The sequence below is a fragment of the Sardina pilchardus genome, chromosome 8 (assembly GCF_963854185.1).
Source record: "Sardina pilchardus chromosome 8, fSarPil1.1, whole genome shotgun sequence".
Classification (NCBI taxonomy): domain Eukaryota; kingdom Metazoa; phylum Chordata; class Actinopteri; order Clupeiformes; family Clupeidae; genus Sardina; species Sardina pilchardus.
The window spans coordinates 34,047,994-34,065,869 of NC_085001.1; the positions used below are offsets into that span (position 1 = coordinate 34,047,994).

At 39.0% G+C, this 17,876-nt stretch overlaps 1 protein-coding gene across 4 annotated transcripts in view; it reads left to right on the forward strand.

The window, feature by feature from the left end:
• The first annotated feature begins 2,937 nt into the window (after nucleotides 1-2,937).
• Nucleotides 2,938-17,876, forward strand: part of LOC134089299 (2-oxoglutarate dehydrogenase complex component E1) — a 49,181-nt gene continuing 34,242 nt past the window's right edge. For all 4 annotated transcript variants that reach the window (XM_062543727.1, XM_062543724.1, XM_062543725.1 and 1 more), the window contains exons 1-2: nucleotides 2,938-3,022; nucleotides 4,590-4,984. In XM_062543727.1, coding sequence (XP_062399711.1) covers nucleotides 4,760-4,984 — 225 coding nt within the window. In that variant the 5' untranslated portion in view covers nucleotides 2,938-3,022; nucleotides 4,590-4,759. The remainder of the gene's footprint in view (nucleotides 3,023-4,589; nucleotides 4,985-17,876) is intronic.

Sequence of the window (17,876 nt, forward strand, 5' to 3'; positions counted from 1 at the left end):
CGCGTTTTAATGTAAACTGAGAAAAATGTAAAAAGAGTTTTAGGCAATCTCTTTTTTTAGGCAGCCATGCAAGCAAACATCACAGTATGTGGCAGAACTTGCATCTGCACCAAAAGTGCGACCAATGTTTACATTTTCGTTTGGCTATGGGGATGTATTCAGAGTAGCAGTTACAAAATGTTGGTGGCAACCCTTTTCGTTTTTTTGCATTTGCAAATACAGAGTTAACGCTGAGTTAAACCTCCACGAATGGAGGTTTAACAAACACAGAGTTAACGCTGAACTCTAGGTTGATTGACCCTGAGCCGACTAAACCAGAGCTGTCGGTTCCACCGCGCCGATTATCAGTTAGTTTAATCAACACGGGATTGGTTAACACTGGGTTGTGTGCGTACACGCCAAACCTATAAAGACGTGATGTATGGAGCATGGAAATCCTGATCTAAACGAAACAGGCTAGTTGCCGCTAGGGGCGTCTAGATTTCTAGAAACGGGCCGCATGTTTCTCAGAACTCGAACTCCAGGCTCTAATAAATTAGAAAAAGTTTTAAAAAGTAACACCAAAGCCTCTGCCATTCAGAGAAACTCTGGCAGCGGATCTGCGTGAATGCATAAGTTTCGTGACAAAAGCACGTTCCTATATCTGAACTATGAATCTATTCATATCTCAGTAAAGTTTTCTTAGCATTCCTACCCTGTTATTTCATAAAGGTGTAGGCTATACACCTTAATGTGCTATACAAATTAAACTTAGATAGATAGATAGGCCTACTTTATTGATCCCCAAGGGGAAATTCAAGGTCCCAGCAGCTAAGACACCACACACAACATACATTACAATGTAAACAGGAAAAGCAATCAACAAATCAACATGACTAAAGGAGCAGTAAAATACTATAAAGATGTGCATGAATGTACTGAGGATTGGTACTGTGATCCAGTATGAGGTGTGTGTCAAGTTGGTAGTGCAAATAAATAAATCCAACAGTGCAACAGTGCAAGATAAATTCTAGTGACCAGCAATAAATATGTACAATACAAGAATGTAAGCATAGTAATAACAGTACTAGTATACATATATGGACAATTAAAATAAACATAACATAGTAATATAAGAGTTATAGCAGCAGTGCAAGGAGTTAGATATGGGTGCAGACATTAGTCATTGGCCATGTAAGTGTATAAGAGTGTGGAGGTGCAGATATATATGCAAAGAAGTCCATAATAATCAAGGCAACTTGCAAACGTACCATAGGCGCAGTGATATCGTACGTAGCATCTGAAAATAGTCCCCATAGACAACAAGCAGTAGTAGTGCCAGTAGTTTGCAAGTTGCCTTGATTATTACGCCAGATGAGAGTGTAGTTCCATGTCAAATCAGCCTAGAAAAACGCCAGGTTTCATTTTCAGTTGGTCTTATTGCACTTTCTAACTTGAGAGGAGACACGTTTTAAATGGGAAAATTACCAAAAATCGTCACTTTTAAACATGAAGCTAGCAGGCGAGACGCTAATGGTCTAATCCGATTCAATGATCTATGCTAGGCTGAAGCTAAAAGTTGTATCGCCAGACTCACAGAATGGCTGGATGAACGGGAACAATGCAAATATCGATTGTTTTGCTCGAGGGGAGGTGGAAAATGAGCATATTTCCAAAAATGGCGGAATATCCCTTTAAAGCATATATTGGTGACCTGTGAGTAGGTGAAACCCCATTTTAATGACCTTCGTGAGTTGTGGCCAGGAAAGCGGATGAAGTCGCGCACCAACCTCTCCAGCGCAAGACAGAGAATGTGAGAATGTGGTGAATGTAGGGGCAGGTTTTTTTTAATTATTATTATTGGATCAATTTAAGTATACAAACAGTATGGTATACAATATACAGTACAATACAAAAATAATAAAGACAATATAAAATAATATAAAATAAAATTTAAAAAAATCATAAAAACACATTGTAAAGCACAAAGAATGTTAGCGTTTTAATAGCCTTCTTATTATTACTGCAAGAGATTGTTGTTATGTATTGTTTCACATCTACAGTATACTAAATTCTATAAAATTGTTTTTTTTGTCCCTGAAATTTAGACTTATGTATGTAGTATTTCATCAACATTATTAGCAAATTAATCAAGTAGAAATGAGAGGGAAGATTTCTGTTTTCATAACAACCAAACAAGACATTTTCCCATTTTAAACTAAATTCTGAAAAAATAGAATCTATGATAAGACGAGTGAGCTTACTCCACAAAAGTTTTGAATGAGGGCAAAGCCAAAATAAATGAATGATGGTTTCTCTTTCAACCCCACAAAAAGAACAATTGACATTGATGTCTTTTTAAAAATGTATCCATATAAAAATTGGTAGGATAAAATCTATGTAGCAATTTGAGAGATATTTCTTTAACTTTGTTGGTCAAGAAGAATTTCTGTGGCAAAAGCCAAACTTTATCCCAACAGATATCCCCTACCGAATTGGACCAGTGTGATAAAGAACACGGAGTAGTAATGAGATCTTGTTGGAAAAGTATACGAATAGCTCAGTTTATATTCCCTTGTGGTGAAAGACAAACCTTTCCAATACTTGTGTTACACACACTGCCCAATGAAGGGAGATGTTGACTCACCCCCACTTCTCTAAAGAGTGAAATAATATGGTATTGCATCAAACACAATTGAGAAGTCCTTTGGAAGAATGGGGATTCCATACCTGTGTAAAGATTCTGTGTATGAATATAGTTGGCCATGCTGGTTAAACAACTGATTAATCAAAATAATATCATTATCAAACCATATCTTAAAGAAAATAGATCTATTTTTGTAGAGAACACATCTGTTATTGAATGTAGGCGCACGTTCTGGTAAAATCACACTCTGAGTGACGTAATCGCCGGCATCACTGCTTCCACTGTCAGTGAGTGGTGCCACACTTGTTTCACTTGCTCCAATCTGGGGCTGCTGGGAACTGGTGTTGTGGGAACAGCACTAGAGAACCCTTCAAGGTTATCTGTGCGCAAATACAGGTGAGTAATTATAATAGTATGATCACATTCAGGACTAAAAGCAGACTGATTTGCATGTTAGTTTTACGACGTAAATCACAGCATTTCTAGCTGTCCAATGTTAGCTACTAACGTTAGTTAGCTTCGTCCGGAGGGGACATTAACGTTAGTTTGAATGTTTAATGCCAGTTGATAACTTGACTGCAGTGGGTTCTGTTTGGGGATTTTTGCTCCTTTTGTTAGGTAACGTAGCTCAAAAATATTGTTATGCATCTTTGTTGTTGTGCATGACTCATAGGTTAACGTCGTGAACTTACATCAATTTACATTGCTAGCGCTTGATGCTCTTCCCGTGAAGAACATTTGACAGTAGCGAGCAGCTGATGAAATTGTTTAATTTAGCCTAGTGTTGCTGAAACGTTAACGTATTTATGCCTTTGTTTGTACTTGACATGAAGGGAGGACTTGCCTAGCTAGTACGCTAACATTTTGAAAAGACCCATGTTTAGCGAAGGACACGGTGATTGACATTTCTCCTGTCTTTTCACCTTCCTTTTCGGAGGGACATGAAAATAGAGAACCAATGAGATGCGAGATAGAATCGAGTGGGCGGGCCAGGACAGAGCTAGTTCACGTGAAGGGGAGTGGAGAACATTTGTGGTATGGACACAAGGTCAAAACATAGGCGTGGGGTGTTGGACAGATTCCTTAGTTCTCCCCTACAGGAGAGTGGTTCTGTGGACTGGTGGTGTGTGGTTGCACGCATGTCACTGGTCAGACCAAACTCCAGTCATGAAACGTATGTTACAACGTTAGGATGGCAAATGAACCGTGCTACACAACGTCATGTATTGCACTCCATTGAGAGATTTGCGAAGTTGGCTAGTGAGAAGTCCTAACGTAAAAACTCTGAAATACACGAGTACACTGAAATACACGACTATCTTCATTCGCAATATAGCTTAAAGTACTGTGTTCGCTACAGTATGTCTGCGTTTTAGTTCAGTTTGAACAGCAGGCGAAGGTTGTCGGACATTGACGTCCTGCTTGTTATCATCATCTGGTTTGATGTAACGTTATGCGACACAACCACGTTGATCGATGAGACGTTTCATAAAAAGATGCAGGCCTATGTGTTTCTGAGATAGCGCTTTTCTAAATAACTGAAGTAGGCTACTTGAACCATAAGCAATTTTGTTTTTGTTTCCCTTCGTTTGTCTAGTGTGGCGAGCGGTTCAACACTTGAAGTAGAATAATGTATGATTCAGTATGAGTGTGACATTATGATAAAATATTGACCATATTTGATTAAGCGAGCAGCCTGCTAAATTACAGTTCACCAAATGTGTCTAAGCCAAAATAGAGATCTCAGTTTTAAGAGCGAGATGCTTCATTTGTTGTGTTTTGTTTTCTTGGAGTACTGTAAGTTGATCTTTAGGTCTTTATGTGTGACATTGGTCATTATTCACTTAAGCCATCATCTGCTCAAATTATGAAGAAATTATGACAACAAGCCTTCTGCATGTGCATGCTCACTTTGTCTTTGGATGATTGAGGGATTGAACTGCTCATGTTATATCTCCCACAGGTTCTGGATTTAAACCCAGAGGACAGACACACACACACCCAGTAAAAGGTGTATTTGAGAGACCAGTTTTGTTTTGACGGGAACTAAAGCAACATCTGCCTCGTTGTCTGTCCAGACAAAACAGAGGTTGGCTTGCAGCGTTGAGTGCTGTGGTTGTATAAAGGACTACAATGCATCGTTTAAGGACTTGTGCTACAAGGCTGCGGCCAATCACATCCTCTCAGACTGCTCAGAGCTTATCAAAGCAGAGGCCAGCAGCTCTCAACAGGACACTACAGTCAATCAGGCGCTACACTGCACCTGGGGCTGCTGAACCATTTCTGAATGGAACAAGTTCAAACTATGTGGAGGAAATGTACTATGCATGGCTTGAGAATCCCAAGAGTGTTCATAAGGTAGGTGAAATATGGAATACAGGAAATTGGAGACAATCTCAGCAGCTCCCTGTCCTCTTGCATCTTACCAGTTGTTTGTGACTGTTTACCCACACTATATACCAAACTCTGCTGTAAAGAGAACTGATGCTATGACGTGTTGTTGCTATGGTAGCAATTTTGCCAGATATTATCACACATACAGTATACACAGTATTGGCTTTCTTAGGGCGTACTCACACTAGGCAATTCGTACCGAGTACACTTGGCCCCTAAAGTCTGGTTCGTTTGACCAGTGTGATCGCTTCGTTCCGTACTGGGGTATGTTAGTACGCTTGGAGGAGGTGGACTCTGGTATGGTACGCATGGAAGCACAGGATGTCATTAATAACGAAATAAACAATAATGTTCCAATTAACAATCAGGTTGTTATGGTAATAAAACGTGCATTTGCATAAAGATTCTAGAACACAGCAACTCAATCGTACCCACTAACGGATTGATACATGCAGTGTGAGCGCAGACCAGGGACCAGAGGCAACCGTGCTCCAGTACGGTACAGGTGAACCGTACCTAGTGTGAGTACGGCCTTAATCTATTTTGATAACTAGAAACTAGCGATTTATTTTAATATGGGTTTCCTCCGTAAGAGAGAGCCGCAGTTAACGTCACAGCCTAGATTTAAAATCCCTAAAGTCACAGACTCGTCTTGGCTTTACTTTTGAGGCAAATAAACATCAATCTTATTCATTACTAGCCTTAGGACATGAAGCATATACTGGGGTTTTGTCTCTCTATTACACTGACTAGTCTGTGTCATGTGGCTAAGATGCCACCTAGCAGAAAAACATGTCAAAACGGCAATAGCCGATGTTTAAAAACAATTGATTATATTGTTTAGAAACAGAAATCACTGTCAAAGAATCGTAATCTTGAATTTCCCCTTGGGAATCAATAAAGTATCTATCTATCTAATGTCACAGTGACAAACTTGATTTTTAGAAGGTAACTGTATCATGCATAGTTTATGTCTTTATGCTTGTAGCATAGCAGCATAGCAAAGTAGCATCTTCAAGACTTGTGCTTTATATTGTGCTATTCTTGTGTGTATGCTCTCATATGTGACCATTCAAAGCGAAATCAGTCGTTTTGCGCACATCGTTATGTTGAGAAAATCATCAATAACAAACTTCCGGGTTAAAATGTTGAATTCCACGTTTTCGCATAATTCGACTGTATACAGTCTACAGTTTCATATCGTGAACGCATTTCACGGAAAAACATACGTTTTGACTGTTAAACCCGGCGAAGATCCAACACATTTGCTGTCATTCCCGTTGTGCACGCGCCGCTTAAAAAGGTGATTTCTCCTCTTCTGGCATATCGTGACAGGAGAACCATGTCAACTTTGGATGCGGTTATCTTAGCGATAGTTTGTGTAATACCCTCAATATACATATCGTTGGAAAGCTTAGTTTATGGCCGTTCACGTGAGCACAATGACTTAATTTAGAAAATTTTACCGAAACGACTGGTTCCGCTTTACAGGGTCACATATGTTAAGTATGTTTTATACATTTCATCCCACTAGCACAATATTAATTGCGCAGCCAACTTGCTACTTTACATCGTAAATTAACATAAAAAATCAAGACTGGCTTGTACTTTTACGGAAATGAATTAACTAGCTGACTTTGTAACTGATTCATGCAGAACTTAATCAATGTCCAAAAGAGTGTGGGCTTACATTTCAGCCTTTCATTGTGACCACTTGATGTGAAGACTGTGATTTGAATGCTGAAATGGTGTATTTTGTAACTTAAACAATTCTAGCACACGTCCTCCATACTCTGTTTAGTTCCATTCACCTTGGGAAAGCGAAAAAGTTCAGTATGTGACCTGTTCATTGCAAGGTCACATTGCTTGAGATCTTCTGAGTAAAAATAGCATACAGCAGCACAGCCATAAAAGCATGCCAATCTCAGACACAATGTCACCCGCTCTGCTTGTTACTGTCAGCAAATTAGGCGTTTTGTATTAAACCAAAACACTAAACAATTTTTTTTCTTGTGTAACTACAGTCTGTTAAAGCACAGTTTGTTTCACCTTTCAATACAGTGACTTTATTAAATTGCTGTTTTAATAGAATGTAGCAGTTAGGAGTGTGCATCTCTCCCTTATAAGATGGTTCGATACGTATCTAGATACATAAGCTACATTATGATTCAGAAACTGTGTTCTAATACAGAACGGTTCGGTGTGATTCGATACGATGTGATAAATATAAAAGGGTCCCAGAATGCAATACAGTTCTTAATTACAGTTTTTGCCCGTTGCTTGAACACTATAGAACCATGCTTAGACTAAAGTATCACAACTTGAAGTTTTGTTGCAATATCTCAAACACATGTACCTATACCTTAAACAAAAGTGCTGCTTTGCACTCTAGTTTCAAGTCTGCAACACACTTGGTCCTGCATACTACTCTTTATGTCATACATAGACACTTCGTTCAAAAATGAAATCTCAGAGTACCATTTGTTAAACACATATATCCAAAATACAAAACACATCGGGTAATTGCAACCTCTCAAATACACACCTGAACGCACTTACTTGCAAAACTGAACACCAATCAGCCATCTACAAAAAGCCCTCAGTTTTGCCATTGGAAATGGTGATGTGAATGGTATATTTCCCAGTGTTGTGTCATGTTTACGTGTGTTTAGAGTTTTGGCACAATGAGCAAAGTTTTGCAACAGGTATTCAAAGTAGACTAGTGTGTTCCTCCCGATCTGAAAATGTATGCATATGATGCAAGTGTGTTTCATTTTGAGTTATATTTTGACAAGGGATTGTTAAGTTTTGATAGCAGAGTTTAGGTACTGATAGTAGAGTTTCAATTTGACATAGATGTGAAAGGTATATTTCCTAGTGTTGTGTTATGTTTACTGGTGTGTAGAGTTTTGGCTCAGTGAGCGAAGTTTTGCAAAATTTGTTCAAGCAACGGGCAAAAACTGTAATCTCATTTTTTTTTCCATTCTATAGTATCCACTTTTAGAATTATCAAATAGGTAGGCTGTAAAAGACTGCAGCTATTCTTGTTACTCTATGGCATGAGAGAAATTCATTGGGTACATCATTTTTCCAAGAGACACAAAGACCTGATTGACTGGATTGGAAGACTGAACAAACATTTCGCCTTCCAATGCACTGACATTGTTAATGTTCAAATTGGTTACCTATATGTATCGGTGAATCTTTACACCTTTAGTAGTGCAATGTAAATGTCAATGTGGTGTGGATTGTCTGCTGTACTGAATTACGTGTTTCAAAGCACATTCTGACTCTTCTTGGGCATTGCAATTATCATCAACCGTTGTTTATTCATGGTGAAAATTGACTGAGCATCAAGCTCTTTTACAGGAATGCCCTGAGTTACAAAACATATAACAACAATAATCAAGACAACAAAACAAAAACAATGAAAAGATACAAAATGCAAGTAATTATAATAATACATAAACAATTAAGAAAAGAAAATAATAATAATAATAATAAAAGGTCTAAATATTAGTCAAGAACATTTTCAATAGCAGTCACATCATCAATCACCCTTGAATTTGTCTAGTGACACAAACCTATCCAATTTGAATAATTCTTGCAATTTGTTCCATTTATTAGATGCAAAAAATGTAAAAGCAAATTGACCAAATTCTGAGGAGTTTGAAGCGATATATCCCTGTGAACGTGTATTGTGGCAGATTGATTTCATGTTCAGAGGAGAAGTTAGGTAAGGAGATAACTTTCCCAGTAATTCCTCCTTATCAACAAAAAGGAGGCAGTGCCTTGCCCTCCTATCATAGAGGGAGAACCATCCTACATTTTCACATAGTTTACAGTGATGAGTTCCAAACCCATCTCCAGTTATAAAACCTAGTGAATTGTGGTAAACTGCATCAAGTTATTTCAGAGTGGAAGGAAGTCAAGTCAAGTCAAGTCAAGGTTTATTTCATCCATTTACATGGAAATTGCATTGCTGTGCACTCCGTCATGCCCAAATAAAACACATAATAAAAAAAAAAATGAAATAGCCTCCGTAGAGGGTACACTAAGACATACCTGCACCTGTAGTTACAGGCACTGTTACAGAACATATAAAATAGTAGCCTACACGAATAAATTAACATAAGACAGACACACAATTAGAGTTCTACAAATGTACGATTAAAGTGCTTATTGTGCTGCCTAATGGCTTGTGGTATAAAGGAGAGGGCATACCGCTTAGTGCGTGTCAGAGGCGCTCTAAGCCGACCACTACGCTCTATGATTTTGCTCTCCAGACAAGTATGGAGAGAGTGACCAGAGTCCTGCATAATCTTAATGGTAATTTTTTCCAAGCGCTCCTGATATACACTATCTAATGTAATTTTCAGCCCCGCCATGTTGCCTGCCCTTTTGTTCACCTTATCAATCTTTTTCTTCTCAGTAGCCCCCACATTCCCTCCCCACCCAACAAGACAGTAGCTCCACACACTGCATATCACAGACATAGCAAACATCTTCATAATCTCTGAGTTCACGTTAAAAAGCTTCAGCTTCCTCATACAGTACAAACGTGGACTCAGTTTGACCAGCAGTGATGAAACATGGTCAGACCATGTCAGTTTATCATTAAAAACAGCCCCCAGGTATTTGTATGTATTCACTCTCTCTACAATTGCCCCTTTTACTTCCACTGCCACCGAGGTTCCCCTATTTCTTCTAAAATCTATCACTAGTTCTTCTGTTTTCTTGACATTTAGCTCTAGAAAATGACTGTCATAATACTCCACAAAGGAGTTTATCTATTTTCTGTAGTGGCTACCATCATCCTGTCTAATAAGACCTAGTAAAGCAGTGTCATCTGCAAATTTCACTACTTGACAGCTGCTTGGGTGAAGGGGGCGGTAGTCTGAGGTGTAAATAGTAAATAAAAAAGGAGATAGGACTGTACCCTGCGGAGAACCTGTATTAGTAGTGATCTTACCTGACTTTGTACTTGCGTTCAACTTGACAAATTGGGTTCTATTCTCTAGGAAGTTTAGGATAAACAAACTGAGCGCCTTTGGTACCATCATTGTTATAAGCTTTTCAACCATAATGTGAGGTTGGATGGTGTTAAAAGCTGAGCTAAAGTCGTAGTATAGGATCTTAACACAGTGGCCATTAGTGTCCAGGTGAGAATAAATCTGATCAAGTTTGAAAATAATAGCATCCTCTGCCCCCCTTCCTGTCTGGTAAGCAAACTGGCAGGGATCCAGGTATTTTTCTACATGTGGCTTTAAGTTATTTAAGACTATTTTTTCACACACTTTCATAATGACCGAGGTGAGAGCCACTGGTCTCAGGTCATTCATGCACTCCACTGTTTTCTTTTTAGGTACCGGTATGATACAGGATTCCTTCCATAAATCAGGCAAAACATTAAGGGAAAAACAATAGTTAAACATGGTGGAAAAAATGCTGGCTAATTGAAAGGCACAGCTTTTCAGCACCTTCGGTGTAAGCCCATCGGGACCTGCCGCTTTGGAGGCCCTTAGCTTTCTAAACATACTACACACCTCACGTTCATCAGTTTGTAGGGTACTAGGGATGTCACGAGAACCGATACTTGCGATACCTCTCGATTCCAAAATTAAAAAACACCGGCGATGCCCATTTTTTCGAAGCACCGTAAGCACCGACGCCAGCATAAGCATCGGTGCTGCGACTCTTCCGGAACTGATGGGGGCAATACAGTGTTTCCCACACATAGACTAATTTGAGGCGATGCGCCACAGATTCAGCACCGGCCGCCACATATGGTTTCGTTACTTTTTATTTTATTTATTTATCTATTTTTCAACGCTATTGAAAAACACGCAACATTCGTTAAGCTGAATTTCCTTTCCCTGCTCTCACTCTCTGTCACTCACGCGTCTGTCTCTCATGCATGCACACACACACAGTCCCCTCCGTGCACACAGCGTCTGTCTCCATGAAAACCAACCAATCATTCCTGGAAGCGTGGTCGTACTGATGCACCTGACGCTGCCCGGGTGGATAGTTCTTCTTCCACATCGTTTGTAGACTATGCGTGCAACTTTACCAAACAGTAGAAGTAAACTCACTCTCCTTGGCCCGCTCTCGTGCGTGGTCAATGGACACCCGCCCACGACATGCACATTTAATCCAAATAAAACTTTCACAATCGTGAACGCAATGACGCACAGAAGACGACTAGCTAAATTGCTGTTTAAAATCCGGTTAGCATCATTAGCAGGCTATGCAGCAGACATTTGATTAAAACTTGCATTCAAGTTGACTGACCATCTCAATACCAATGTTTTTCAACTCCAAGACTTAAAAGGGCCTGTCCCAAGGAGAAAAAGTAGCTTACCTTGAAACTTAAACACATGTGGGATTACTGAACAGTCCAACCAGTAGAGTAGCCTATGATAAGATTAGCCTGCTACTTTGTTTACAATATTTTGAGGCTTCAACCAGACGGCTGAATTTAAGAGGTGGAGTTGTAATATGAATAGTTGGCTATAATCTGCATAAAGTTTGCTGTTATGAAGATCAGAAATTTCAGTATATAGAATGTATGAATAGTTACAGAATGTGTGTGTGTTTCAAATAAAGACTTTGCATCTTGTAAAAAAAATCATTCACATTATATGAAAGCAAAGCGATAAAAAGGCGATGCAAGTTGTTGGTTTTTATACAGTAGGCTACAATCCATTAGAAAAGTGATTGAATTAATTATGTGTAAGCCTATGTGATATGCTTGCAATTGGATACTGTATTCTGTTATGCACTGTAGAAATTATATTTCAGTATTCTGCAAATATTTAAAGAAATTCATTAAGTACATGGGATTTTAGAAAATCCTTTTTTTATACGATAGTATCGAATTTGGCATCGAGAATCGTGTAATTTTGCTGGTATTGGCACCGACTACTGATTTTTTGGTATCGTGACACCCCTATAGGGTACAATCCCCTTCCGTGGTGTTAAGTAACTGCTCTCTCAGCTTGGCCCTTTCCTTAGAGAAGTCAATTTTATCAAATCTATTGTAGAATGTATTTAAATCATTTGCATATTCCATGGTACCATTCACTTGATGCCTTTCAGGTTTTCCCTTGCCTACATACCCACTCATAAGCTTCATGCCATCCCACACCTTCTTCATATTATTCTCTCTAAAATGGTTTTCTACTTCAGATTTATACCTATATTTTTCCTTATTGATTTCCTTTCTAAGTTCTTTCTGAACTGTTTTTAAAAGTTCTTTATCTCCTTTTACAAAGGTTTTTTTTCTTTAGTCTTATCAACCTTCTAATCTCTTCATTCATCCACGGTTTACAATTTGCATAAACATTGACCTGTTTCTCTGGGGCAACTACATCGACACAAAAGGAGCTGCATGCACCATAGTCTAGGACTGACATTATAGTTGCTTGAATAACGGTCATTCTGTTTCTAAAGACAAGCAGGACCTGGTCCTGTGAAGTGCACCTAATTTAATTTTTACCTTTTTTGTGAGATCAACAGTGATGGGGAAGTTACTTATAAAAAGTAACTTTTCTTGTTACTCGTTACTTCTTTTAAAAAGTAACCTGTGACTTTACTTAGTTACTCTCTGAAGAAAGTAACTTCTTACGTTACTCGTTACTTTTTCGTTACTTTTATGTTGCTCGACTGTTGGCAGAACTGTTCCTATAGGCTATGTGTTGTGGAAGTTCTACTATGAAGGACAATAAATATTTATTTCCTGCTCTTTATCAAAATGGCACAGAGCACAGCAGGGTCATTCCGTGTCAAATCAGACAAAATCCAGGAAAATGGTTGCAGCACCGACTCGGATTTTCTTCAAAGTTTGTCTATACAATGTTTAGTTTCCATAACTAAAATCTGTACAATATTTTTGTTCAATTCTGTGGTTTTCATTGTCTTTTTGCCCTTGCCTTTTTACACTCTCTAAATTACCTTATCTTGGAGGCCATGTTAAGGTACTCATATCTTAAAAAGTATCATTCCTAGCCTGACTAAACTTTATAGAATGGAAGACGAGCATGTTCTCGGTAAGATTCAATGATTAAATGTTTGTACCACAGTCTCATTGGTTGTACAGAAGTCCCTAATTTCTGAAAAAACATGCAAAAAAAGTGATATTGAGGGTCTCAAAATTTTTTTATTGGGACACACCTGCCATCAATGAGTCTTTTCTATAGAAATATAATCCTTTGTTAATGTTGTCCCAAAATGTGAAGTCTCCAAATCAAATGCATTTGACAATAATAAGGATAAAACAAGGCATGTATGTATTTTTGTGTCATTTTCATGCAGCTGAAAAGCTATGTGGGGTAGGTAGTAGGATCATGAAAATCTATGTGGAAATAGAAAAGTATATGGACATGTTGTGTGTAAAGTTCTAATATTGCATCTAAGCCCCGTTCACAGAATAAATGCATGTAGTTACAGGTGTTTTGGTAACACCAGAATAAACATTTACAATAAAAGAAAAGTGAAGTTTGGCACCCCCCTCTGGCGAAACAGTAGCATTTTGGCTACTCTGGTAGCTATTTGAATGGAATGGAAAGACTATATTTTACTTCTCGTATTCAAAAATAAGCAGAAATTCCTAATACCTTGAAATTGAAAAGGATACCAAATACACCGAATTATGTGCTTCAAATTATATTTTAACCATTAATCTAAAATAGGCCTTAACTGGGTATACTCTTTCATGTTCCAGTATTCATTCATCAGTTTTCAGAGGCCATTTGAATACCATGTTCTGATCAACCACTCCTGTGCTGCATCATAGAAGTGCTAACATCATAGCATTCAAATAGCTACCAGAGTTAATGCCTTGTAAAAGTAGCAAAATGCTACTGTTTCGCCAGAGGGGGGTGCCAAACTTCACTTTTTTTATTGTAAATGTTTATTCGGGTGTTACCAAAACACCTGTAACTACATGCATTTATTCTGTGAACGGGGCTTAGATGCAATATTAGAACTTTACACACTACATGTCCATATACTTTTCTATTTCCACATAGATTTTCATGATCCTACTACCTACCCCACATAGCATTTCAGTTACATGAAAATGACACAAAATACAAACATGCCTTGTTTTATTGTTATTATTGTCATGGTTATTTGTTGTGGAGACTTCAAATTGTGGGAAAACATTAATTAACTGCCGTATTTGAAGAGGAAATAGTGACTGATACCAAGTGAAAAAGATAAACAGTTTTTTTAATACCCTAAATATCACACTTAATGCACGTTTTTCCAAAATTGAGGGCCCTTTCGAGAGTCAAGAGACATTTAGTACAGACTTTACATTGTTTACACATGCTTATTATGAGTTGATCTTCCACCCTAGAAAATTTTGGGAGGCTAGGGAACATATTTGTCAAGATATTAATGCCCAGACATGGCATGTGTTTTTCAAGCTGTAAAAATGAAAGAATTTCAAGGTCTAAAAAAGATATGAAGACATGATTTCCACAGAAATATTTCACAGGCCTTGGTTTTAGGACCCATTGATGATATACACAAAGTTTGAACAAAATCTGAGACGGTGCAGCAACAATCTTATCTGATTTGACACGGAATGACCCAGCAAGTAGCCTACACATTGGGTTGTTGGTTTAAACACCACCACTAAACAACAATATCAAACATTATACAAACGTTCTATGGAGCTGTTCATTTGTTTCTGATTGGCCGAGAGACAGTTGAAATATCCCACGATAATCAACTCTGACTTTTGTAGCTAATAGTAAATCACTCGTGATACTGTGTGAAGATGCTTGTGAAGTTTAAACGAACTATCATGTTGCATCCAAGCTGAAATACAGACGCTCAGAACATAGTATATGACGTAGGTGGATTTTAGACAGTTGGATGGCATGTAGGCTAGTCTAAGTAAAAAAGCTAAAGGCATGTCCTAACCAGACACAATGCGAGCTAACGTTAATTAGGCTAAATTGCTTGACAACGGGAGAGATAGAACCAGAGCCCGTCTAGGCAAAGTCTTTTTAAAGCAAGTCACGTCACTCGGCAGCCATATTGGGCATGGGGTCGGGCAGCCAGTTTGAACGTAGGTCTATGGTAACAAGACCAGGCCCTATCTAAATGAATGGGGAGAGAGCTGGATGTCCATGTTCAGAGGTGTAAGGGACATAAAAATCACATGTTTGAAATCACGATGAAAATTAGACTAAAATCGCTGAAAAGGTTTGGTGGTTTTGTGTCAAATTAACGCTTAAAAAGCCTTTTTCTTACTGGTAATCTTGGACTGCGCATGCGTGACCGCCAAGGATCGGCAAAATGATTGGAGCAACGGCACTGGAAGAGGCGGGACATGTGCAAACCGGCGTAAACACCCGCCATCTTTGCGTTATGAAGTTACCCCATGCATTTCAATGGGCGATTTTTCCAGTGCAGTGTCTCCTCATATATAAGTGTCTCTGGTCTAGGCTACTTGAGGTCGGGCTCAGAGTTGGAGGTCCTAAACTGATTCCCTCGAGTGAGAGCTGTGTTCATGAATACAACACTGCTACACCATCCAGTGCACCGGTAGGTAGGCTACCGTTCTTACCCCCAGAAGAAACAGACTCTCAGATAAACATTTCGAAAGACTGCTCCTGATGAGATATAATCACGCATTTTGTCCTGATGTGGAATACTGTAGGTTTCTATCTGCCAAACTGAAGGGTCCAGCATATTCAGACAGTGAGCATAGCCTTTTAATTCTGAGGCCAGCATTAAGTTGTTTTTAATGTTATTGTGGCTAAAAATTAGCCTCTGAGCAGAGTGGAATGATAACGCGCGTGAGTTGTGACCGCACAAGCGCTCGGCAGATGAGTGGTAAATAAAAAATAAAGTTGCGGCGGATCGAAAAATAAACGGCGTTAGGTTACTAAATTGTCGGTAGGTAACACGTTACTTTACTTTTTCCCGGGAAAAGTATTTTCGTTAGTGTAAAGCGTTACACCCAACACTGGAGATCAAGCACATGTGTTCTAAATGAAAGTTTGTTATCTAGCCAAATGCCCAGATATTTTTTATTCAGAAACCTGATCAATTTGTGTCCCATTTAGGGAACACATTTTATAGGCATCAAAGTCACACTTTTTTCGACCTAGTAAAGATCATACATTTAGTTTTAGCTTAATTTAGAGCCTGTTTAAGATCTTTCAAAGACCTCTGCACACAATCAAATGCACATTGAAGATATGACACTGCTTGCTCTACAGATGGTGCATAGGCAGAAAGGATTGTGCCATCTGCATAGAAATGCACTTTATAATTTACCATTGAAGCACAGATGTCTTTGATATACAATGTTACAGTGGCCCCAAAATTGAGCCCTGTGGGACACCATTTTTTAGTCTCAATGGTTTGCGCTACACATTTTTGTTCTCATTTCGTTCTCATTTTTGTTAGGGGCAGCCGTGGCCTACTGGTTAGGGTTTCGGTCACCGGAGGGTTGCCGGTTCGATCCCCGACCAGTCCACGGCTGAAGTACCCTTGAGCAAGGCACCTAACCCCTCACTGCTCCCCGAGCGCTGCTGGTTGGGCAGGCAGCTCACTGCTCCGGGTTAATGTGTGTGATTCACCTCACTGTGTGTTCACTGTGTGCTGTGTGTGTTCACTAATTCAGTTAAATTGGGTTAAATGCAGAGAAACGAATTTCCCTCACGGGATCAAAAAAGTATATATTCTATTCTATTTTTTTTCTCTGCCTTTGATCACACTTTGATCTTTGCTACCCCAGAGCTAACTTACAATATACCTCTAAAGTTTGCCTACAAAAAAGCTACCATCTTTGCCCAAATAAAGAGATCCGGGGAAATAACATGGGGATTTTGAATTATCACACCTGTTAAACTCTCACGGGGACGGAGAAATTGAAAATGCAGACGTTTTGCGCTAAAAAGTTTTGTCCTCTGCCTTCAAGTGGATACTGTGATCTTCGGTAGGTGAAGGCACACTTTGATCTTTGTTACCCCAGAGCTAACTTACAATGCAACTTGCCATTGGCAGTTAGCTACAATTAACACCCGGAACTCCTTATATGGGCAGGGGGAGCTGAGCTAGTAGGCTAATATGGTATTGTGGAAATTGCAATAAATTGAGTGAATAGAGTGTCTCACGTTGACAACGCAATGGCATGTTGTTTATTCATTCAAATAAAAAACTGTTAAATGAACATGAAGCAGCCCATTATATCAACAACCAAAGTGCGTGTCATTAAATAGACCGAACAACATAATATATTGATGTGTCGTGCGGAACACGTCTCAGATTGTAGCATAGCTCACAACAGAAAACAGAAAACAGTTTTTACAAAAAACAAGTTAAAGATAGGTCTTCATTCATACCATTAGGTGTGCATGTATTCAAGTTAAATATATACCAAGCCTCCCTCTGTAGAAGGCGGTTCTCACGGTCCCCTCCTCTATTTGGCCGATTGACAGTCTCCAGGCCCATAAACCTGAAAGAGTTCGCATCATGACAGAGCTAAAATGTCCCGCAACTGACGATTTCTCGTCATTCTTTCTGATGTTAGACTTATGCTCACAGATTCTACTTTTTAATTGACGTTTTGTTTTACCCACATAAAATAGCCCACAAGGGCACGTCAATAGGTATACAACAAAAGAGGTAGGCAGGTAATTCTGCCTTTCATTTTAAACGTCCTGTCTGTGTTTGGACGTGTGAATGATTTTTCAGTCAGCATAGAGTTGCATGCTACACAATTAAAGCACTTAAAGTTGCCGTCTGAAATCCTTAAAGAAAGACTCAGTGGGCTTGGTGCAGGGAGATACGACTGTACCAGACGGTCTCTTAAATTGGATGCTCGTTT